The following is a 27,101-nucleotide window of genomic DNA, read 5'->3' on the forward strand; positions in this document are numbered from 1 at the left end:
GCAAGTCGGTAGTATTTGCCTCAACCGTTTCCTCCAGACAGGTGATAGCAGTCACTCTGTTTTTGCGCTTCTGTCGTTTGGTCAAGCCAGGTGACAACGGTCCCCTTGTTTTTGCACCTCTGCCGGGCGACAGAAGCACATGCAGGGAATAAAAGTGGAAATATGTCTGTTTTTCTTTCGTTTGAATAAAATGCTCATAAAAGGAAATTGGAATGTCAAATGTCTTAGATGCAGCTTAGGTTAATAAGATCTGTCTGCTGCAAACAAAACCGGTGGATTCTCCAGAAAACAGTGAGTGCGTGAGTGAGTGTGGTTTGACGGCACTTTTACAATATTCCTGCAACATCAGGTCTGGAGAGACAGAAAAGACTGACTAACACATAAAACAAATGCATATTTTATTCGAATTTTGTGTAATAAAAATATGAATACAAAATTTATATCTCAAGTCTTGACATGATGGAAGACAAATATAGACACCATGTCAAAGTTGTGATGCCACGAGGCCATTGAGAGAGGGAGAGCTACAGGCGGGGGAGAATGTCAATAAACAGCAACAGTTAATAGCAACCTTGGGTCACAAAACATCATTGGGCTTCCCAGAGGTCATAGAACACCAGAGGGCAACCTAGGGGTGATAGTTTGTTTGTTCATTTGCTGTTTCGTTGTTCAATGCCACACTCAGCAATATTTCAGCTATATAACGGCAGACTGTCAATAATCGACCAGACAATCCAGGGATTGACATCATGAGCATCAATCTATGCAATTTGGATATGATGCCATGCATCAACCAAGTCAGGAAGCCTGACCACTCGTTCCTGTTAGTCGCCTCTTACGACAAGCATTGGTTGGTGAAGACCTATTCTAACCCGGATCTTCGTCTATGGGTGATAGAACACCATAGGGCAACTTAGGGGTTCTAGAACATCAGAGGGCAAACTAGAGGTTCTAGAACATCAGGGACAACCTAGGAGTTCTAGAACATCAGGGACAACCTAGGAGTTCTAGAACATCAGAGGGCAACCTAGAGGTTCTAGAACATCAGGGACAACCTAGGTGTTCTAGAACATCAGGGACAACCTAGGAGTTCTAGAACATCAGAGGGCAACCTAGAGGTTCTAGAACATCAGGGACAACCTAGGAGTTCTAGAACATCAGGGACAACCTAGGAGTTCTAGAACATCAAAGAGCAGCCTTGGGGAGATAGAACATCAGGGACAACCTAGGAGTTCTAGAACATCAGAGGGCAACCTAGGAGTTCTAGAACATCAGGGACAACGTAGGAGTTCTAGAACATCAGGGACAACCTAGGAGTTCTAGAACATCAGAGGGCAACCTAGGAGTTCTAGAACATCAGGGACAACGTAGGAGTTCTAGAACATCAGAGGGCAACCTAGAGGTTCTAGAACATCAGGGACAACCTAGGAGTTCTAGAACATCAGGGACAACCTAGGAGTTCTAGAACATCAGAGAGCAGCCTAGAGGTTCTAGAACATCAGAGAGCAGCCTTGGGGAGATAGAACATCAGGGGGCAACCTAGGAGTTCTAGAACATCAGAGAGCAGCCTAGAGGTTCTAGAACATCAGAGAGCAACCTAGAGGTTCTAGAACATCAGAGAGCAACCTAGAGGTTCTAGAACATCAGAGAGCAGCCTTGGGGATATAGAACATCAGGGACAACCTAGGAGCTCTAGAACATCAGAGAGCAGCCTTGAGGTTCTAGAACATCAGAGAGCAACCTAGAGGTTCTAGAACATCAGAGAGCAGCCTTGGGGAGATAGAACATCAGGGACAACCTAGGAGTTCTAGAACATCAGAGAGCAACCTAGTGAGTGAGTGAGTATGGTTTTACGCCGCTTTTAGCAATATTCCAGCAATATCACGGCAGGGGACACCAGAAATGGGCTTCACACATTGTACCCATGTCGGGAATCGAACCCGGGTCTTCGGCGTGACGAGCGAACGCTTTAACAACTAGGCTACCCGACCGCCCCGAGAGCAACCGAGGGGTTCTAGAACATCAGAGAGCAACCTAGAGGTTCTAGAACATCAGAGAGCAGCCTTGGGGAGATAGAACATCAGGGACAACCTAGGAGTTCTAGAACATCAGAGGGCAACATAGGGTGATAGAACATCAATGGGCAACCTAGGGTGATAGAACATCAGAGGGCAACCTAGGGTGATAGAACATCAGAGGGCAACCTAGGGGAGATAGAACATCAGAGGGCAACCTAGGGTGATAGAACATCAGAGGGCAACCTAGGGGAGATAGTACATCAGAGGGCAACTTAGGGGAGATAGAACATCAGAGGGCAACCTAGGGTTTATAGAACATCAGAGGGCAACCTAGGGGAGATAGAACATCAGAGGGCAACCTAGGGGAGATAGAACACCAGAGGGCAACCTGGGGTTAATAGAACATCAGAGGGCAACCTAGGGGAGATAGAACATCAGAGGGCAACCTAGGAGAGATAGAACACCAGAGGGCAACCTAGGGTTAATAGAACATCAGAGGGCAACCTAGGGGAGATAGAACATCAGAGGGCATCCAAGAAGTGATAAAACATTACAGCAGGAATGAACAGCAAAGGGCAACCGAGGGCTGATATAACAGGGCATGCTTTGTCTCGGGAACACACAACTACTCCAGAGTAAACAAGCACATCCACATGAACTTTAGTGCATAATTTCTGCATAATGGATGCCCACATTACAACTGCTTTCCTCTACTGTACAATCTGCAGATACCTATAAAAACACAATAGATCACTGACATAGATTATCTTAAATTCATTACATAAATGAATACTGTAAACCCATCTGCAATGGCAACTCCTTTCATACTCATTCAGTTTAAATAAAGAAACAAGGGAGTCCAGAAGCACTATGAAAAACAATTAATCCTCAGAACATCCACCCACGCAGTGTAAGTACTAGCAGTCAAACAAACAGTGGAGCAACGTCACACAACAGAGTCGGGCGAAGGGACTAAGTATGATACAAGACCCGTTAAGTTGTATGTTCTATGAATTGTTGAGACAGAGAGGTGACCTCAGAGGCATCACTGACAGAATGTGACAGATACATGATGTCGCAGGGTAGTCCCTTAAACAGAACCCAACTCCCATACAGGTCAGATTCCCACACAGAAGTCAGATTCCCCTATTCCCATACAGCAGCCAGATTCCCAGATTCCCACACACAAGCTAGACCCCAACACAGAAGCCAGATTCCCACACAGAATCCAGATTCCCACACAGAAGTCAGATTCCCCTATTCCCATACAGCAGCCAGATTCCCACACACAAGCTAGATCCCAACACAGAATCCAGATTCCCTCACAGAATCCGGATCCCATACAGAAGCCAGATCCCCACACAGAAGCCAGATTCCATACAGAAGCCAGATCCAACACAGAATCCAGATCCAATACAGAAGCCAGATCCCAACACAGTAGCCAGATCCCCACACAGAAGCCAGATTCCATACAGAAGCCAGATTCCATGCAGAAGCCAGATTCCATGCAGAAGCCAGATTCCCACACAGAAGCCAGATTCCATACAGAAGCCAGATTCCATACAGAAGCCAGATTCCATGCAGAAGCCAGATTCCATACAGAAGCCAGATTCCATGCAGAAGCCAGATTCCATGCAGAAGCCAGATTCCATGCAGAAGCCAGATTCCATACAGAAGCCAGATCCCCACATAGAAGCCAGATTCCATACAGAAGCCAGATTCCATGCAGAAGCCAGATTCCATGCAGAAGCCAGATTCCATACAGAAGCCAAATACCATGCAGAAGCCAGATTCCATACAGAAGCCAAATACCATGCAGAAGCCAGATTCCATGCAGAAGCCAGATTCCATACAGAAGCCAGATTCCATACAGAAGCCAGATTCCATACAGAAGCCAAATACCATGCAGAAGCCAGATTCCCATACAGAAGCCAGATTCCCATACAGAAGCCAGATCCCCATACAGAAGCCAGATTCACTTACAGAAGCCAGATTCCCATTCAGAAGCCAGATTCACTTACAGAAGCCAGATCCCACACAGAACCACTGCATTCTGCTGCTCAATTGTTTAGTATGAGGTGCCACTGGCACACACTTCATGTTCACCCACAAGATCCCAGAGATAATAATGACCTCTACACAAAAGCATTCATCAGAGATACGAGGGTAATTTTCACCAGAAACACAAATACATGAACCAAATAACTAAAGGCCGTAGTTTGTGGAAATATGTATCTCAACTGTGTCCAATGTACACTATTACCTTCCCCATCAGCAGCCACTCAAGGAAGTTACACACTTGACCCCAGATGACCTTCCTCCCTCAAGGTCACAAAGAAAACATTTCAGACATCAGATATTCTGGGCCAAAGTGAGAAGCTAGCATCACATGCTTTCATCTGGACAAGATTCCTACTGAGTTAGGTTGAAGAATTAAACTTTGTAAAAGAATTCATTGTCTGATGGTGACCTTCACATTTAATACCTATCTCCATAAACTCTTCCATCCTACACTGCACATGAAACCATCAAGTCTTTGTTTATCCTTGTACACCATGGTGATGGGCTGTATTTTGTTGTCAAAAACAGTCATATAATGAAATCATAGTTTCACTACACAAGAAACAACTTTTCCTTCCCCAAAACATTCACAACAGGCAATCTCATTAACATCAGATCCTTTACTCCGACTTCCGGACTCTAACAAACTCTCCCCTGGAAGTCGCGTGAGATGAAATGTCTAATCAGAAAATCTGCAGAGATGGTTTTATGTTGTCGATATGAACGAGCGAATCATTTGGAGCAGCATATCTGATTTCTGTATCTCTCCTAACTAGATCTATGTAAAGTGTTCACCTAACTAGATCACCTATGTTCAGTGTTCACCTAACTAGATCACCTATGTTCAGTGTTCACCTAACTAGATCACCTATGTTCAGTGTTCACCTAACTAGATCACCTATGTTCAGTGTTCACCTAACTAGATCACCTATGTTCAGTTTTCACCTAACTAGATCACCTATGTTCAGTGTTCACCTAACTAGATCACCTATGTTCAGTGTTCACCTAACTAGTTCTCCTGCGTTGTGGATTCACCACGTATCTTCTCCAATGTTTAGAGTTTATCATGCAGAATGTTTGTCATATTTTGACGAAGAGATTAATACAGTAGGATATGCATACAGTGACGCTATGGCAATAACTCATGAAGCCAGTATTGTCAATCTCAATGTGACCACTGAGATTGTTTACATTTTTCAACTGGTCCTATCTTGAAGTGGATATCCCCACATGGAACGGAAAACCTTGCCTTCTCCTCTTGCATATACAATCACAGTCAAGTGTCAAGCTTGTTTTCAATGTCACCTGACGGACACCGTGACCCCCACATACAATACAACAGTGATGAGAAAGATTTTATACAGAACACTGAAAGTCAGCCAGGGATCTTGAGAACTATATGATATATGCGTATTTCGTAAAGGCATGCATCACAAAAGTGACCCTTGATGTAATGAAACCCTTGGAATTTGGCGGATCCACAGAAACGTCTCATCCGTGATATGACACTGATTTGTTCGTGACCATTTCAAGATGACATGACTTGATTGTTCTGCTCAGTCCAAGCTAGAAATACAAATGGTAAATGATTCTAATAACATTAAAATAATTAGCAACTTTTTTATTAATAGTTTGCTATTCAATGACAATAAGTTGAAACTTATGCTTAAACATGAAGATTTTAGAACCAATAAATACTTCTGTTAAACATCAAACGCTGAAACAGAAGTAAACATATTGACCTCTGACCCCTGACTAAATCCAGCAAATGGGCGACCTGAAAGACACTGTGAAACCCAAGTGATTTGTAAAATGCTGAAATATAAAACAGTCTGCGAATGGCTTCCCTGTCAATATAAAGACAGACAAGAGCAAAGATTTCTCCCTCATGACAGACATAGACAAGCATAAAACAAGATCAAAACATTGTGTTACATTTATCACAGCTTCTTCACTGAAACGTTCCTATTTTCCAATATTCACAAAGATGGCAGGAATACCCATTGAAACGAAACATATATATAATAATAATAATTTTCAGATCCAAAAAGTAATCATGGCTAAAACAATTGCTATGTATTAAAACTACCTTTCTTTGAGTATTACTGAACACTTGAAGCTAACATGACTTGTGAACCATGTCCAGTGAACACCAGCCACAGCTGAACACCATGTCCAGTGAACACCAGCCACAGCTGAACACCATGTCCAGTGAACACCAGCAACAGCTGAACACCAACCACAGCTGAACACCATGTCCAGTGAACACCAGCCACAGCTGAAACACCATGTCCAGTGAACACCAGCCACAGCTGAACATCATGTCCAGTGAACACCAGCCACAGCTGAACATCATGTCCAGTGAACACCAGCCACAGCTGAACACCATGTCCAGTGAACACCAACCACAGCTGAACACCATGTCCAGTGAACACCAGCAACAGCTGAACACCAACCACAGCTGAACACCATGTCCAGTGAACACCAGCCACAGCTGAAACACCATGTCCAGTGAACACCAGCCACAGCTGAACATCATGTCCAGTGAACACCAGCCACAGCTGAACATCATGTCCAGTGAACACCAGCCACAGCTGAACATCATGTCCAGTGAACACCAGCCACAGCTGAACACCATGTCCAGTGAACACAAGCCACAGCTGAACACCATGTCCAGTGAACACCAGCCACAGCTGAACACCATGTCTAGTGAACACCAGCCAAAGCTGAACACCATGTCCAGTGAACACCAACAGCTGAACACCATGTCCAGTGAACACCAGCCACAGCTGAACACCAACCACAGCTGAACACCATGTCAACTGAACACCGGCCACAGCTGAACACCATGTCCAGTGAACACCAGCCACAGCTGAACACCATGTCCAGTGAACACCAGCCACAGCTGAACACCAGCCACAGCTGAACACCAACCACAGCTGAACACCATGTCCAGTGAACACCAGCCACAGCTGAACACCAACAACAGCTGAACACTATGTCCAGTGAACACCAGCCACAGCTGAACACCAACCACAGCTGAACACCATGTCCAGTGAACACCAGCCACAGCTGAACACCAACCACAGCTGAACACCATGTCCAGTGAACACCAGCCACAGCTGAACACCATGTCCACTGAACACTATGTCCAGTGAACACCAGCCACAGCTGAACATCATCTCCAGTGAACACCAACCACAGCTGAACACCATGTCCACTGAACACCAGCCACAGCTGAACACCAACCACAGCTGAACACCATGTCCAGTGAACACCAGCCACAGCTGAACACCATGTCCACTGAACACTATGTCCAGTGAACACCAGCCACAGCTGAACATCATCTCCAGTGAACACCAGCCACAGCTGAACACCATGTCTAGTGAACACCAGCCACAGCTGAACACCAATGCAGTGGAGAGACACATGCATATCAAGCACTCTAATGTCTGATGCTTCATCATTGAAACTGGTTTCAAACACAGAACAGCAGACAGAATATCACGCAAAGGGAACGGAAGGGAAACTTGAGTTGACCACAGGAGCTGACCAGACATCGTGACATGTGACTCCAGTTGACCACAGGAGCTGACCGGACATCATGACATGTGACTCCAGTTGACCACAGGAGCTGACAAGACATCATGACATGTTACTCCAGTTGACCACAGGAGCTGACCAGACATCATGACATGTGACTCCAGTTGACCACAGGAGCTGACCAGACATGACATGTGACTCCAGTTGACCACAGGGGCTGACCTGACATACTGACATGAGACTTGAGTTGACCACAGGAGCTGACCGAATATTGTGGCATGTCAGGCTGTGACTCGCACTGACTATAGGAGTTGGCCGCACATTGCGACCCTGATACAGCTAACAGTGAAGAAATCACCAGGGACAGAAGGGCCGTCGACCACATACATATACTTATCAGTTAATACACAGAGGGCACTTCAGAGCAAGAATTGGTTGACGTAGATATGTCAGTGTGGAAGTTCTTCGATAGTATATTCCAAAACCGTGTATCGTAAGTAAGTTGTGCTATCTACAGAATTTCTACTCCACTGATAATCCTACCAACCACATGTCAATGGGACGAGGGCTATTGTTCAAACACAAATCACATTACTTTCCTAATTTTGCTGTTGGAAGAAATGCTATTTACGACAACCAATTCACATAGTAGAGAGGCACTTGGGGCAGTGGAGAAAGGAGGGACACCTACACATACAGACAGCGTGTACAGGTACAGACAGCGTGTACATACAGACAGCGTGTACAGGTACAGACAGCGTGTACATACAGACAGCGTGTACAGGTACAGACAGCATGTACAAGTACAGACAGCGTGTACAGGTACAGACAGCGTGTACAGGTACAGACAGCGTGTACAGGTACAGACAGCATGTACATACAGACAGCGTGTACAGGTACAGACAGCGTGTACATACAGACAGCGTGTACAGGTACAGACAGCGTGTACAGGTACAGACAGCGTGTACAAGTACAGACAGCGTGTACAGGTACAGACAGCGTGTACAGGTACAGACAGCGTGTACAGGTACAGACAGTGTGTACAGGTACAGACAGCGTGTACAGGTACATACAGCGTGTACAGGTACAGACAGCGTGTACAGGTAAAGACAGCATGTACATACAGACAGCGTGTACAGGTACAGACAGTGTGTACATACAGACAGCGTGTACAGGTACAGACAGTGTGTACAGGTACAGACAGCGTGTACAGGTACATACAGCGTGTACAGGTACAGACAGCGTGTACAGGTACAGACAGCATGTACAGGTACAGACAATGTGTACAGGTACAGACAGCATGTAAGGTACAGACAGATGTGTACACAAGGTCATTTAACTCCTAATTAAATCATAGAGAGCAACAAAAGTGCATCAACTTATCAGTGATACAATATGGCTACAAGAATATTTACAGACACTGATCAAGAGACTGTTCACATACATGTGGACGCTAAACAGTTGTCACCCACTGTACCACGAACACACATACAGACTGCACACTGCACAAACATTCATGTGACTACAATATGTGATATGTATCAGTTGTAGCCATGGTGATATCTGTCAGTCAATATGTCGGCAATAACCATGGTCATATCTATCAGTCAATATGTTAGCAGTAACCATGGTGATATCTGTCATTCAACATGTCGGCAGTAACCATGGTGATATATCCATCAGTCAATATGTCAGCAGTAACCATGGTGATATATGTCAGTCACTTGGTCAATTGTAACCATGGTGATATCTGTCAGTCAATTTGTCAGTTGTAACCATGGTGATATCTGTCCGTCAATATTCCAGCAGTAACCATGGTGATATATGTCAGTAATCAAGACAGTTTTACTCATCTTGGTCAGCAAACTTATTTTTTGATTGCCATAAATATTGCAAGAGTAACAAGGAAATAATTAAACATACTATGATGTGTTTGAATGAAAACATATTTTGTAAAACATGTTAAAATTTGTTAAAAAATGTTTTTGAAGTGATATTTTCCAGGAATCGTCAACCCTGACAAGACATGTCTACATCTCTCCTGCTGCTGTCCCAGAAAACCTGCACCTCCAGCTCATCTCGCACTGTCATCTCAAGTACAGTGATGGAAGCTGGAGACCAACCTCGGGCTTTGTGAGGAGGATTCTAGGCTGACATGTTTCCTTACAAATCAATGTGAACGTAAACCAAATGTAAAGTTCATTATGGCTGTAAGGTTGACTTCTGTAAGGTGAAGCCAGTCAGTAACAGAGATGCACGGATCACAACAGATTCTGCTCATTATACGCACAAACATTTGGAAATAAAGCATATAAAAAAACCTATAAAGATGTTGGATTGCAGGAAATTTCCAGTCAAAACCAGCATTTTGTTGTTTTTGGCCTTTTGTGAAGGCTCCAGGAGAGAAATACTTGGTCTGTGACGCATGGAAAGAACATATGGATAACAAAGCGACCCACGTGAAGTAAGTACAAGACATTACTTTGGCACTAAATAAAGAGTACTTTCCTAAATTAGTAAAACAAATCTTTAAAATAAACAAAGAATAAAAGAGACATCTGCGTTGTTTGGCACAATCTTTCATCAGCGCCAATTCAGAAATCAAATATTTTCATTTGATAATAAAATCATAAACATTTTCTTAGCCTTAGTAGAATTTTTTCTGTGTGATACTTATCAAATAATGCACATAGTTAAAAACAGACAACAGAGTGAGTGAGTGAGTGAGTGAGTGAGTGGGTGAGTGACACCCCCACTAGGCTCATCACCACCCCTCCACGATGGAATCATAATGCATCGGTCACTGACATCATTGGGACTGTTAGTGTAGAATTTATTCGATGGATAAAGTTTGCTAGTTGATGTAACTTCCTAAGTACCCCTACTGTTATCTGACAGGAGCAAACTTGGCACCAACACTTGAAAGGTCTGACTTAGGATCAGGTGACCTTGAACTCCACGATGTCTTCTTGCACTGTTCTAACACAAGGCAGGTGTTAGACAGATCCTCTATCGTACACGACCTCTGAACCTGCCAAAACAAAGGCACTAAACTGTCCACCCAGTTTTCCAAGTCCTTCCCCACCTTCTTAGCGTTCACCGCTGCCTGTGTTTCCAGGTCGGCGTTCTTAGGAACGTTCAACACATCACGGAATTCTGCGAAGTCTTTGGAAGCGTAGAAGCCTTGTGGTCCACTGTGAGCCCTGTAAATCTCTGTGGCGGAGATTGGGCGGCTGTCGTATACAGTGAGGGGGGTGACGAGGAAGGAGGTTTCGGCCAGAATCTGCAGGTTGTACATCAGCTTCACCTGCCAGATCCCGGGCCGCAGCGGCCTGTTCAGCTGAGGTTTGTGAGACCCGGTGTGTCCGCTACTGAGAACCTTCACATCATATGATGCTGCTATCACATTGATGGGGTCAATCCACGCCACAGAGATCACAAACTCGATTCCCGTTCCCCACACATGACGCAACACCACGTCATCATATGGGCCAATAAGTTTTCCGTAATTTCGGAATAACAGTTCTTTGGGATCAAAATCTGTTCCCACCTACAAAAGAAAAGACGTGATCAATAATCCATCAAGAAATACTTCATATGCATCTAACAAACTCGTCAGCATTTACTGATATACTACTATTCTGCCTACATCCTTTTCAAAACCCACACCTCAAGTGCTCTCAAAACAAGTCTATTGGAGGTTATGTTAAATACTACATACCATATTCAATATACTGCATAATATATGTTACATACTATATACTGTATAACATTTCTTATATACCATATACTGTATAACATATGCTATATAACATATACTGTATAACATATTCTATTTACCATATATTGTATAACATATGTTATATATACCATGTTATATATACCATATACTATATAACATATGCTATATATACCATATACTATATAACATATGCTATAAACCATATACTGTATAACATATGCTATATACCATATAATGTATAACATTTCTTATATACCATATACTGTATAACATATACTATATAACATATACTGTATAACATAATCTACTTACCATATATTGTATAACATATGCTATATATACCATATACTATATAACATATGCTATAAACCATATACTGTATAACATATGCTATATACCATATATTGTATAACATTTCTTATATACCATATACTGTATAACATATGCTATATAACATATACTGTATAACATATTCTATTTAACCATATATTGTATAACATGTTATATATACCATGTTATATATACCATATACTATATAACATATGCTATATATACCATATACTATATAACATATGCTATAAACCATATACTGTATAACATATGCTATATACCATATAATGTATAACATTTCTTATATACCATATACTGTATAACATATACTATATAACATATACTGTATAACATAATCTACTTACCATATATTGTATAACATATGCTATGTATACCATATACTATATAACATATGCTATATACCATATACTGTATAACATATGCTATATACCATAAACTGTATAACATACCATATACTGTTCAAGAAATGATATATACCATATACCATATAACATGTTATATACCATGACTGTATAACATATGTATATTGTACACATGCTATATACCATATACTGTACAACATACCATATACCGAATAACATGTTATATACAATATACTGTATAACATATGTATATTGTACACCTACTATATACTGTATACTTAATATTATATAAATAGAGAATACTACACTCATTCTCGTTAGATACCATTTTTACGACATGAGTGGACTTTCTATGGTATCTGACCGAGCAAAAGTTTTGAAACTAAAACATTGTTTCTATTTGAGATAGCATACTAGTGGTCTGGTGGTCTACATGTCTAGTTGACTCCTGGTCTACAGGTCTACTGATCCCCTGGTGTAATGGTCTAGTGAGCTAGTGGACTACTGCTCTACAGGTCTAGTGGACTACTGGTCTAGTGGACTACAGGTCTAGTGGACTACAGGTCTAGTGGACTACTGCTCTACAGGTCTAGTGGACTACTGGTCTAGTGGTCTACAGGTCTAGTGGTCTAGTGGTCTCACCTCCAGTGTTTGGAGTCTTCCTATGATTGTCTTTGGTTGGAGGATGGAATAGTGGTGTTTAGGATGCATATGTGTTTCCATGGTGATGATGTTGCCTGTAGCAACCTCCTCTACTTCGTGGAGGACCAGAATTCCATGGAAGTGGTCAGCCTCGTAGAACACATTTGCCTCGAGTGTTTTGATAGGTCGATATGTACATGACACAGACTGCCGTGACAGTTCTGCCACTCCCAGCCTGATAAACGACTGGTAGAACGTTGGGTAGGCATCCTTGACCTTGGCCATCTTGTCCAGATGGTGGTATTCATTTTGCCAGTAGCTGGTTAGGCCAGTCATGTCTGAAACATACACACTTTCTTCAAGTGAAATGTTTTGAATTGAGAAATACACCTTTCATATTTAAACTACAGTAACCTACATTTATAACAAACATGCTTATAACAAACGGACCGATAAAACAATTTAATTTTTTAGTCCCGGTCATTTGTTGTATTCGTGCTGTATATATGCTTATAATGAACTACGGTTATTACACACTAAAATAAGTGTTCCCTTTGAGTTTGTTAATACCATACTTTACTGTATATGTATTGGAACATTCCTTTGCCTGCGTCCCTGTTATTCAGTATGCGCAGTAATTCAGTTACATCAGGAAAGCCCAAAGTGACACAGATCCTAGACACTGTACCAGTTTGGGGTGCCCAGTGTGGATGTGGGGCTATATGGCTGACAGAGCACAATCAGGAAAAACCCTGGGCTCCAGCAGATCATAACTGACAGTCAACTGGGGACCAGCAGATCATGCCAGACAGTCAACTGGGGACCAGCAGATCATGCCGGAGAGTCAACTGGGGACCAGCAGATCACGCCTGACAGTCAACTGGGGACCAGCAGATCATGACTGACAGTCAACTGGGGACCAGCAGATCACGCCTGACAGTCAACTGGGGACCAGCAGATCATGACTGACAGTCAACTGGGGACCAGCAGATCACGCCTGACAGTCAACTGGGGACCAGCAGATCATGACTGACAGTCAACTGGGGACCAGCAGATCATGACTGAGAGTCAACTGGGGACCAGCAGATCACGCCTGACAGTCAACTGGGGACCAGCAGATCATGACTGACAGTCAACTGGGGACCAGCAGATCATGCCAGAAAACAGTCAACTGAGGACCAGAGATCATGTCGGACAGTCAACTGGGGACCAGCAGATCATGCCAGAAAACAGTCAACTTGGGACCAGCAGATCATGCCAGAAAACAGTCAACTGGGGACCAGCAGATCACGTCGGACAGTCAACTGGGGACCAGCAGATCATGCCAGAAAACAGTCAACTGGGGACCAGCAGATCACGTCGGACAGTCAACTGGGGACCAGCAGATCACGTCGGACAGTCAACTGGGGACCAGCAGATCATGCCAGAAAACAGTCAACTGGGGACCAGCAGATCACGTCGGACAGTCAACTGGGGACCAGCAGATCATGCCAGAAAACAGTCAACTGGGGACCAGCAAATCACGTCGGACAGTCAACTGGGGACCAGCAGATCATGCCAGAAAACAGTCAACTGGGGACCAGCAGATCATGTCGGACAGTCAACTGGGAACCAGCAGATCATGCCAGAAAACAGTCAACTGGGGACCAGCAGATCATGCCAGAAAACAGTCAACTGGGGACCAGCAAATCACGTCGGACAGTCAACTGGGGACCAGCAGATCATGCCAGAAAACAGTCAACTGGGGACCAGCAGATCATGTCGGACAGTCAACTGGGAACCAGCAGATCATGCCAGAAAACAGTCAACTGGGGACCAGCAGATCATGTCGGACAGTCAACTGGGAACCAGCAGATCATGCCAGAAAACAGTCAACTGGGGACCAGCAGATCATGCCAGAAAACAGTCAACTGGGGACCAGCAAATCACGTCGGACAGTCAACTGGGGACCAGCAGATCATGCCAGAAAACAGTCAACTGGGGACCAGCAGATCATGTCGGACAGTCAACTGGGAACCAGCAGATCATGCCAGAAAACAGTCAACTGGGGACCAGCAGATCATGCCAGAAAACAGTCAACTGGGGACCAGCAAATCACGTCGGACAGTCAACTGGGGACCAGCAGATCATGCCAGAAAACAGTCAACTGGGGACCAGCAGATCATGTCGGACAGTCAACTGGGAACCAGCAGATCATGCCAGAAAACAGTCAACTGGGGACCAGCAGATCATGCCAGAAAACAGTCAACTGGGGACCAGCAAATCACGTCGGACAGTCAACTGGGGACCAGCAGATCATGCCAGAAAACAGTCAACTGGGGACCAGCAGATCATGTCGGACAGTCAACTGGGAACCAGCAGATCATGCCAGAAAACAGTCAACTGGGGACCAGCAGATCATGTCGGACAGTCAACTGGGAACCAGCAGATCATGCCAGAAAACAGTCAACTGGGGACCAGCAGATCATGCCAGAAAACAGTCAACTGGGGACCAGCAAATCACGTCGGACAGTCAACTGGGGACCAGCAGATCATGCCAGAAAACAGTCAACTGGGGACCAGCAGATCATGTCGGACAGTCAACTGGGAACCAGCAGATCATGCCAGAAAACAGTCAACTGGGGACCAGCAGATCATGTCGGAAAACAGTCAACTGGGGACCAGCAGATCATGCCAGAAAACAGTCAACTGGGGACCAGCAGATCATGTCGGAAAACAGTCAACTGGGGACCAGCAGGTCACGTCGGACAGTCAACTGGGGACCAGCAGATCACGTCCGACAGTCAACTGGGGACCAGCAGATCATGCCAGAAAACAGTCAACTGGGGACCAGCAGGTCACGTCGGACAGTCAACTGGGGACCAGCAGATCATGCCAGAAAACAGTCAACTGGGGACCAGCAGATCACGTCGGACAGTCAACTGGGGACCAGCAGATCATGCCGGAACACAGTCAACTGGGGACCAGCAGATCATGCCAGAAAACAGTCAACTGGGGACCAGCAGATCACGTCGGACAGTCAACTGGGGACCAGCAGATCATGCCAGAACACAGTCAACTGGGGCCCAGCAGATCATGCCGGACAGTCAACTGGGGACCAGCAGATCATGCCAGAAAACAGTCAACTGGGGCCCAGCAGATCATGCCAGAATACAGTCAGCTGGGGCCCAGCAGGTCACGCAAGAACTGTCAACTGAGGCCAGAACACAGTCAACTGGGGCCCAGTTGATCGTGTCAGAACTCATTCAAGTGGGCAACCTCCATAGATGACAAGTTAAAAAAATGAAATTCTTACCTTGTTGGAAATTACCAAATAAATAAACGTCTACACTATTGATGATCTCTTGGTTCACTATAGGTTCAAATTTCCTTGCAAAGAAAATTGGTTTTTGCTCATAGTTCTGAAAAAAGACAATAGAATTATTAAGCAAGAAGTATCTAAACTCCATTTATTCTCTGATCGAAAACATAGTAATAAAGATGGATGCACTTCCCAACACAGCTTCTCATCTGTCAAGGGAAACCTGGATGTGATATGACAATGTCAGTACAGCAGCTGATGGCAACCTACCATGAGTCTGTCCAGGTCGGAGATCTTGAAGTCGTTGGGGGAGCAGCCGCACCAGTCAACGATGTGTTTGTACTGACACTTGCAGCCTTGCTTGCGGCGCCAGTTGGTGAGGTGGAGGTTGTTGTCCACCGCCTTGGTGCAGAAGGCGCTGTTCACAAGCACCGTGTGGAAGAACGACTGAAACACACAAATACCACAAGTTGATAGACTCACCTCCAGTGTCTGAACAAGAACAAACAGCCCGCCTGTAGCCCTAGATTGTGGCTGATTGAGATATGTGACTGCCTAGATTGTGGCTGATTGAGATATGTGACTGCCTAGATTGTGGCTGATTAAGATATGTAACTGCCTAGATTGTGGCTGATTGAGATATGACGCTGCATAGATTGTGGCTGATTGACATATGTCCCTGCCTAAATTGTGTCTGGTTAGATTGAGATATATCGCTGCCTAGAATGTGGCTGGTTAGATCGGAGCTAGACACCTTGAGGTGGTCCTGCTCTAGATTGTGGCTGGTTAGATTGAGATATGCCTCTGCCCTAGATTGTTGCTGGGCACTGTGATCAGGTTCTACCGGTGTCCTACCTCGGCTGGGAGAAGGGTGTATTTGTACAGCTGTTTGAGGCCTGTGACCAACTCGTCCTCTGTGCTGACCAGATACTGGACATACTCCCGGTACAAGCACACCCAGTCACTGCCGCCATCCACCCTGATCCCACCCGGCAGTTTCCGGGGCCCTATACGCCACAGGTGGTTGTCACACTCATAGAAGGTCTGGTCCAACCCCTGCTTCTGTATGAATCTGAAAAAAACGTAAATATACCGTAAATCTTGAAATTAACGCAAACTCAAACATGAATTAAATGCGAAAAATGAGAGTGGTCTTTGCTCCCATTATTAAACATGGCATTTATATCAACAATAACACATTTTGGATAGCAGAAATAACAACTTAGACATGTGTTGAAAACAAACAGCTATGTATTCCACATTACTGTTTATTGAGCAGCACATGTAACAAGAATATCAACAATATCATTCAAACACTAATTACACCCTTATTGTCACTGCTTGCGTCAAGACAAGAGTTCTTCTCACTTATGTCATCACTGATCACACCTGCCAGTCCAGATAGACGCCACCCACGCAACACGGTGTCTTTGTTATGGCCGACACAAGCCAGCACCACGTATTGTTTTAGCGGAAGTACTCTGCCTGCTACTAACCAGTGCTATGTGGTGTGTGATTGGATGAATGTAAGGTTGGATTAAGGTGAGGATTCTCCTGTAAACCTGACACCAGCGGGCACATTCTTTTGGAGACGCATTAATTTCACGATTTACAGTATGTGAGGTATTTTTCACTTTAGTAAAACATAAGAACTGACCATGGTCTAGCATTATCTGAGCATTGACTGGCATAATCTGACCATTGTCTGACACAACACAAACAGTAAATATACACAGAGTGACATCATACACACTTCACATTGCAATGAATGCATAGCTCACCTGGGTGTGTCCCGGCCGTGAGACTTGAGGAAGTTGTATGTCTTGTAGAGAGACAGAAAGGCAGTCAGGTCTTTCACTGGTCTGGAAAACAATGTCCACCGTTACTCAGGGAAGTGTCAGTGTCACAGGATATCTAAGTACTATGTTATCAAGTATTAATGTACATGCTGCAACACTGCTTTTGATGGATGCTCACTTTAGGATATGAGAGGGTAGTCCCTCCCACTGTAGGTGATGTACTCACTTGATGGGGCAGTCCCTCTCACTGAGGGTGATGTACTCACTTGATGGGGCAGTCCCTCTCACTAAAGGTGATGTACTCACTTGATGGGGTAGTCGCTCTCACTGAGGGCTATGTACTCACTTGATGGGGTAGTCGCTTTCACTGAGGGTGATGTACTCACTTGATGGGGTAGTCCCTCTCCCTGAGGGTGATGTACTCACTTGATGGGGTAGTCCATCTCACTGAGGGTGATGCACTCACTTGATAGGGTAGTCACTCTCACTGAGGGTGATGTACTTACTTGATGGGGTAGTCCATCTCACTGAGGGTGATGTACTCACTTGATGGGGTAGTCGCTCTCACTGAGGGTGATGTACTCACTTGATTGGGTAGTCGCTCTCACTGAGGGTGATGTACTCACTTGATGGGGTAGTCGCTCTCACTGAGGGTGACGTACTCACTTGATGGGGTAGTCGCTCTCACTGAGGTTAATGTAGTAGTCCCAGGCCCAGGCGGTGTCCAGTAGCTGCCGCATGAAGTGCAGGTGAGCCTGCAGGAGACTGGCTCCGCCCCAGATTGTAGAGAACCTCGTCTTGGTCACCAAGATGTTGGGCAGCAACTTCTCCAGGGGAAGTAACTCTCGATACATAAACTCCTGCCGCTGAAACAGGAAGTAACTGGTCAGAATGCAGAATGGAAGCTTAAAGTTTTCTGAAACACTTCTAGATTTAAATGAATCGATAAAATGTTATACATTTATATCTCAGGTTTGAAAATCAGCCAATCCTACACAAGAAAAGTAGAATGTACAATCACTGAACCACGCCTGATGTGTGGAGAAGTTTGAATGTACAATCACTGTACCACATCTGATGTGTGGAGAAGTTTGAATGTACAATCACTGTACCACATCTGATGTGTGGAGAAGTTTGAATGTACAATCACTGTACCACATCTGATGTGTGGAGAAGTTTGAATGTACAATCACTGTACCACATCTGATGGGTGGAGAAGTTTGAATGTACAATCACTGTACCACATCTGATGTGTGGAGAAGTTTGAATGTACAATCACTGTACCACATCTGATGGGTGGAGAAGTTTGAATGTACAATCACTGTACCACATCTGATGGGTGGAGAAGTTTGAATGTACAATCACTGTACCACATCTGATGTGTGGAGAAGTTTGAATGTACAATCACTGTACCACATCTGATGGGTGGAGAAGTTTGAATGTACAATCACTGTACCACATCTGATGGGTGGAGAAGTTTGAATGTACAATCACTGTACCACATCTGATGGGTGGAGAAGTTTGAATGTACAATCACTGAACCACGCCTGATGTGTGGAGAAGTTTGAATGTACAATCACTGAACCACATCTGATGTGTGGAGAAGTTTGAATGTACAATCACTGTACCACATCTGATGGGTGGAGAAGTTTGAATGTACAATCACTGAACCACATCTGATGGGTGGAGAAGTTTGAATGTACAATCACTGAACCACATCTGATGGGTGGCGTGGGCAAGTTGTTGAAAAGTTTTAACGTACAATCACTGTACTGGACTGGGAAGTGTTGAATGTGGTATGGACATGCTGAATGTTGAGATCAAAATACAAACCAGTAGATTTATCTATGTTTTGTCAGAATTTTGTTTACCTTCAGTGAATCTCAGTGATATTTTATTGAAATGGAAGAATAAGACATCCAAGGAGGATGTGACTGAGTCCTCATCAAGCACATCAAGTAGTTTGTTTTGTTTGTTCGTTTGTTGTTTAGCGCCACACTCAGCAATATTCCAGCTTTATGACGGCAGGCTGTAAATAATCAAGTCAGGACCAGACAATACAATGACTGATATTATGACCATTGGTCCAAGCAATTGGGATACAATGACATACATCAATCAATTCAGCGAGACTGACCACCCGATCACGTTAGTCGCCTCTTACAACAAGCATTGTCACCTTTAACAGCAAGCATGGGTTGCTAAAGACCTATTCTACCCCGGATGTTCACGGGTGACATGAAGTTGTAGCGCTGGGTATGTTCCCCTCACCTTGTCTATGTGCAGGAAGTAGTAGTGTTGGGGATGGTAGATGTTGCGGAGAAGGCGCACCACCTGTCGCACCTGCCGCCCATTCAGAGTCAGAACAAACACGATTCTCACGGTGCTGTCGGCTTCGTTACTTCCTGCTCGCACCAGGGGAGCCTGGTAACGTTTCTTCTCTGGAAATATTTATGGATATGATAGAAAATGTTAAAATGGAAGTTCAGGATAATATCACTGCTCAAGCTTTGTTAAAGAACAATATAAGTTTCAATGTCAAAATCCAAACTACTTAATTTGTTCAAGTTACTCATGTCAAACTAAGCCACACCCTCCTCCACTGCTCACATTCCATCTCCCAATCAATCCCCATCCTTCACCAACCCTTCTCTCCTCCCAACTCAACCATCACCGACCCTGTGGTCTATAATACAGTATGGTAGTAGACCAGGGGTCCGGAAACCGTCATATGCGCCGGACATGTCCGATTGCAATTGGGAATCTCAAATGTCCGGTTTAAAATATTGCTTACCGGACATTTACATTTTTCTGTCCGGACATTTTAAAAAGTATTGTCCGGACATTCTTAAATTTTGACCGGACATGATCAACAGTTAGGACTGAGCAGTTTCTGTCTGCAGTTGTAACACAATGAAGATTATCTACACTGACAAGCTTTGTTTGTTTTGATTGCTGTAAATACATCGTACCTACATGATAGTCCAATCGGTCAATCACTGTAATTGGCAATAAACTGAGTTGACACTGATTAATCGAGGATTAATTACTGAGAACATCTTGTTAATTTGAGTGAAAGGTGTTTACAACTGTACATAAATACCTTGCATCATCGATGTACCATTATCCTCAAAATGCTACGATACGTAAGCAGACAAGAAGCAAAAGCGTGACAACAGATTAGTCGAGCGAATCTGCCAAACCCTCAAAGTTTGAACGATCATTTTGTAAGTCGTGGCTAACGACTTTCACTTGGTTGACATACAATGAGGATTTGCAGATTTTATTGTTTTCAGTAGCTAGTCGTATATTGAATCTTGATTGACCGTCATTTTGCTTTCTGTGACGATCGACATCAAATTTTTTAATGGTCAATAATAAGTACAGATGAAAAAAATATTCAAATAGCTATTGCTATCATATGATTATATTATCTGTCTTGTTTTTAATTAATCTTTAGTTTAAAAAAACCTTTTTCCCGTGAGGTCACGTGATAACCAAACATGGGATAATAGTCTCGATCCAAATGTTACAACGTGTACACTTGAGCAGATATAACTCATGAATATTAATTAGACCGTTCACTACGTTAACAGATCGTTATTATAACAGAAACAAACGTATGTTTTCCATGTATATCTAAAATGATATTATTTGTTATTAATTGTCCGGTGAATTAAACAATTTAGATTGAAATAATTCATCATATTATGAATACGTAACAACTTGTAATGCGTGTGAAAAGTTGTACTAAAATACGCTATTTGTAGGGGGCGTGGCCTAAATGCAAATGTCCGATTGGGATTTTAAATTTTCCGGACCCCTGTAGTAGACACCTCCCTTCAACCCCAACCAGATTACCACCCCCCCCCCCTCCCTTAACTCCGATACCACCCAGATAATCCCTCCCCCTCACCTCCGACACCACCAAGATAATCCCTCCCTCTCACCTCTGATACCACCCAGATAATCCCTCCCCCTCACCTCCAACACCACCCAGATAATCCCTCACCTCCAATACCACCCAGATAATCCCTCCCCTCACCTTCAATACCAACCAGATAATCCCCCTCCTCACCTCCAACACCACCCAGATAATCCCTCCCCTTCACCTTCGATACCACCTAGATAATCCCTCCCCCTCACCTCCAACACCACCCAGATAATTTCCTCCCCTCACCTCCGACACCACCCAGATAATCCCTCCCCCTCACCTCCGACACCACCCAGATAATCCCTCCCCCTCACCTCCAACACCACCCAGATAATCCCTCCCCCTCACCTCCGACACCACCCAGATAATCCCTCCCTCTCACCTCAGACAACCACCCAGATAATCCCTCCCCCTCACCTTCGATACCACCTAGATAATCCCTCCCCCTCACCTCCAACACCACCCAGATAATTTCCTCCCCTCACTTCCGACACCACCCAGATAATCCCTCCCTCTCACCTCCGACACAACCCAGATAATCCCTCCCCCTCAAGTCCAACACCACCCAGATAATCCCTCCCTCTCACCTCCGATACCACCCAGATAATCCCTCCCTCTCACCTCCAACACCACCCAGATAATCCCTCCCTCTCACCTCCGACACAACCCAGATAATCCCTCCCCCTCAAGTCCAACACCACCCAGATAATCCCTCCCTCTCACCTCCGATACCACCCAGATAATCCCTCCCTCTCACCTCCAACACCACCCAGATAATCCCTTCCTCTCACCTCCGATACCACTGAGATAATCCTTCCCTCTCACCTCCGACACCACCCAGATAATCCCTCCCTCTCACCTTCGACACCACCCAGAAAATCCCTCCCCCTCACCTCCAACACCATCCAGATAATCCCTCCCTCTCACCTCCGACTGCACCTAGAAAATCCCTCCCCCTCACCTCCAACACCATCCAGATAATCCCTCCCTCTCACCTCCGATACCCTGATAATCCCTCACCTCACCTCCGACACCACCCAGATAATCCCTCCCTCTCACCTCCAACACCACCCAAATAATCCCTGCCCCTCTCCTCCAACACCACCCAGATAATCCCTGCCCCTCCCCTCCAACACCACCCAGATAATCCCTCCCTCTCACCTCCGATACTACCCAGATAACCCCTCCCTCTCACCTCCGATACTACCCAGATAATCCCTCCCCCTCACCTCCGATACACCCAGATAATCCCTCCCCCTCACCTCCAACACCACCCAGATAATCCCTGCCCCTCCCTTCCAACACCACTCAGATAATCCCTCCCTCTCACCCCGATACTACCCAGATAATCCCTCCCCCTCACCTCCGATACACCCAGATAATCCCTCCCCCTCACCTCCAACACCGGTGCTGTAGATCTTGCTGGTCAGGTAGCCACCGCACCTCTGTGAGGCGTCGCCCGAGCACTTCCCTTCACATAGACTCTCCGGGCTGTGTCCGTGTTTGCCGTAACTGTCTCCGCACCAGCACTCCTTGCTGTATTGTACCCCGGCGTAACGAAATCCTGCACACAGAGAAATATGGAGTAAAGAAATCCTGCACACAGAGAAATATGGAGTAAAGAAATCCTGCACACAGGGAAATAGGGAGTAAAGAAATCCTGCACACAGAGAAATAGGGAGCAAAGAAATCCTGCAATCCACGCATTACTGCACTGAGAAATAGGGAATACTGCAAAGAGTGCCCAGTTTGGCTATCTGTATTCGTCTTCTCCCTTGAGTGGCATATAACCTACCAACATCTTCCACAGCCAACTGTATATTCAGATATCTCAGAATACACACCTCAGGTTAGTATTAGACAGCACTGTTCCCGCGCAAGGCAGTTCATAGTTTCAGGCCATGTTTGGTACCGGTAAGAATATTTGATGTAGCTGGGAACGTAGCAGCAAACAGAGCCAGGTTCAGGGGAATGGTGCACATCAAAGAAGCATTCATAAAATATCTGCTTTAGTTATGCTCTATTCTCAGCACCAGCTGCTTAAACACAGCTTAGCAACATTAAAACATGAAACAAGTTTCTGGTCATTTGAAGCCTGAAGTAATCAAAGTACAACAGTCTACATGACCTTCACACATAGTACAACAGTCTACATGACCTTCACACATAGTACAACAGTCTACATGACCTTCACACATAGTACAACAGTCTACATGACCTTCACACATAGTACAACAGTCTACATGACCTCTTCACTACAGCACACATTACAGTTCACACATAGTACAACAGTTTACATGACCTCTTCACTGCAGCACACATTACAGTTCACACATAGTACAACAGTTTACATGACCTCTTCACTACAGCACACATTACAGTTCACACATAGTACAACAGTTTACATGACCTCTTCACTACAGCACACATTACAGTTCACACATAGTACAACAGTTTACATGACCTCTTCACTGCAGCACACATTACAGTTCACACATAGTACAACAGTTTACATGACCTCTTCACTGCAGCACACATTACAGTTCACACATAGTACAACAGTTTACATGACCTCTTCACTACAGCACACATTACAGTTCACACATAGTACAACAGTTTACATGACCTCTTCACTACAGCACACATTACAGTTCACACATAGTACAACAGTTTACATGACCTCTTCACTGCAGCACACATTACAGTTCACACATAGTACAACAGTTTACATGACCTCTTCACTGCAGCACACATTACAGTTCACACATAGTACAACAGTTTACATGACCTCTTCACTACAGCACACATTACAGTTCACACATAGTACAACAGTTTACATGACCTCTTCACTGCAGCACACATTACAGTTCACACATAGTACAACAGTCTACATGACCTCTTCACTGCAGCACACATTACAGTTCACACATAGTACAACAGTTTACATGACCTTCACACATAGTACAACAGTTTACATGACCTCTTCACTGCAGCACACATTACAGTTCACACATAGTACAACAGTTTACATGACCTCTTCACTGCAGCACACATTACAGTTCACACATAGTACAACAGTTTACATGACCTTCACACATAGTACAACAGTTTACATGACCTCTTCACTGCAGCACACATTACAGTTCACACATAGTACAACAGTTTACATGACCTCTTCACTGCAGCACACATTACAGTTCACACATAGTACAACAGTTTACATGACCTCTTCACTGCAGCACACATTACAGTTCACACATAGTATGTCATCTACGCCCATTTGCCTTGTTATATGTTATATGAAAGTACACCACAGACAGACACACAGACAGACAGACAGACAGACAGACAGACACCAGGGATCGAAATTAAATTTATTTCAAGTGTGCCAATGGGCACAGTTATGCCAAATTAAGTGTGCCATCACATGTTATGGTGTGCCAGGAAATACATGAATGGCTTCTAAACTGTTTTAATGGTTAATCATAATTAAAATACAAGTCAAGTGACTGTCATTGTCTTTATTCATGTCAAATTATACTTAGAATGAATGACCATTCCGAAAATTCACACATCACTCAAGTAACTCCTTTCTGGTTACTTGTTGCCTTTGAATCTTAGTTAAGTACTGCAATACCAATTATAATGGTCTCAAGATTTAAGAGCTTCTGTTTACAACTGGTAGTAGCTGTGCACTTGTCAGTTACAGTTGTAGCTGTTCTGTGTCCATAGTGTGTGGTTCTTCCCCACCCCCCTCTTCCCCAGTGTGTGGTTCTTCTCCACCCCCCTCCTCCCCCCGTATGCACTGAGCCACAGTCATCAACTTTGACAGTGTCTGGGATTTCAGCCTATTTGCTTGTAAAACATCTTTGCTACTACATGTTATACACCATTTGAAAGGTCTAATCCTACTATTTATACACAGGAAAGTTATGTTTATCACATTATTTAAATAATGTATTTACAACTAAAGGAAGCACAACTTTGATGATTTTCGGCAAATATAAGATTTCATAAAATCCACTTCGATCTACCTATATGTTTTTTTTATTTTTATAGTTTACGTAATCAGAAAATTATTTAAAAAGAATTACAAATAAGGTCTGTCATCATCATTTTCCCGATAACAGCGGCTGTCAACTCAGAAGCATGAAGAAATATCTCTGTTTTCGAAGCTTCTCATGAATAATACGTGCCATGTGACACACCATTATCTACAAGGCTTATTTTGTCATCTACATGATTCAACTCGTCTAGAGTCTTTACATGACTGTAACATGCGATTTTATTGGCAACAAGATTCGTTATTGGTCAAATTTGAGCATGTGACTTAAGGCAGCCAATCAAATTACAGCTATGATACGGTCCTCGAGTATAATGAATTTCAGATTTTGACGAAAGGCTTTTGTCAAATCGTGTTATTCTGAACGTTTTAAGCAGGAAATCACGATCTATATTAAAGATATGAACTTCGTGAATGTATTGTGGCAGGTTACGAGCTGTGACAAAGACTTTTCATGCATATCATTTTGGCATAAACATTGTCCGTGCGGAGGATTCGAGGCGGCAAAAGTCCAGATGTCATTTGACTCACAATCCACGCAACCACACGAAAAGATGAAAATAATAACCAGAGACCATATGCTGGTACATATACATATGTATATGGTATACTGGAATATACGGGTATATACTGGTATATGGTGTGTATTAGATGTAAGTTTGACAACTTTTATGTATATTTTTGTTGATTTTATTTATTACTTTGTATAATATATTTAAAGATTTGATGGATACGTTTTTATTTTGCTCTTTGACTTATTCGATGTGAACCCATTGTCAAAGTGTGTGTCCGAGAATTGAATTTTCAATAACTTTACGGGAAATAGATCTAGTGAATAATCTTTTAAGCTATTGATAAAAAATAATAAATTGAAATAAAATATGTATTTCAGACATTGTGAAATGTGACAAATGTAATAAATGAATGATATGACAGGTAAGTTCATTAAGTTAAATACTATTTTGACGTGACTAGGGCTTGGCCAGTCTACCTGCCTGCAGTGTCTGGGGACTCGGTGTTGAAAGAGTTCAATCGTGTTGATCATCGTTTTCCAGAAAGGCAATTCAATTTGTTTTTGCACATATTTGTAAAAAATATTTTTGCATACAAGTCATGATTATCAACAGAAATACTCGTCAGTCACTTTCATTGATAAATTAAGTGTACCAAAGGGGCACGCAGGGAAGGAATTCACCATGCCATCACAGTGTTAGGTGTGCCCTCAGCATGATGCCACTAATAGTTTCTAACCCTGGACAAACACTGACACACACACACACTGACA

General features: G+C 43.8%; 1 protein-coding gene across 1 annotated transcript in view; it reads right to left on the reverse strand.

The window, feature by feature from the left end:
* Nucleotides 1-381: 381 nt before the first annotated feature.
* LOC124123108 (xylosyltransferase oxt-like) overlaps nt 382-27,101 on the reverse strand; it is a 145,276-nt gene continuing 118,556 nt past the window's right edge. The window contains exons 4-12 of the mRNA XM_048392999.1: nt 23,150-23,317; nt 20,091-20,260; nt 18,486-18,685; nt 17,802-17,882; nt 16,876-17,092; nt 16,291-16,467; nt 16,015-16,120; nt 12,720-13,057; nt 382-11,172 (exon numbers count right to left, since the gene is read on the reverse strand). Of these exons, the coding sequence (XP_048248956.1) occupies nt 10,510-11,172; nt 12,720-13,057; nt 16,015-16,120; nt 16,291-16,467; nt 16,876-17,092; nt 17,802-17,882; nt 18,486-18,685; nt 20,091-20,260; nt 23,150-23,317 (2,120 nt within the window). The 3' untranslated portion in view covers nt 382-10,509. The remainder of the gene's footprint in view (nt 11,173-12,719; nt 13,058-16,014; nt 16,121-16,290; nt 16,468-16,875; nt 17,093-17,801; nt 17,883-18,485; nt 18,686-20,090; nt 20,261-23,149; nt 23,318-27,101) is intronic.

The sequence above is a fragment of the Haliotis rufescens genome, unplaced genomic scaffold, assembly GCF_023055435.1.
Source record: "Haliotis rufescens isolate VD_foot unplaced genomic scaffold, xgHalRufe1.0.p SCAF_11, whole genome shotgun sequence".
Taxonomy (NCBI): Eukaryota; Metazoa; Mollusca; class Gastropoda; order Lepetellida; family Haliotidae; genus Haliotis; species Haliotis rufescens.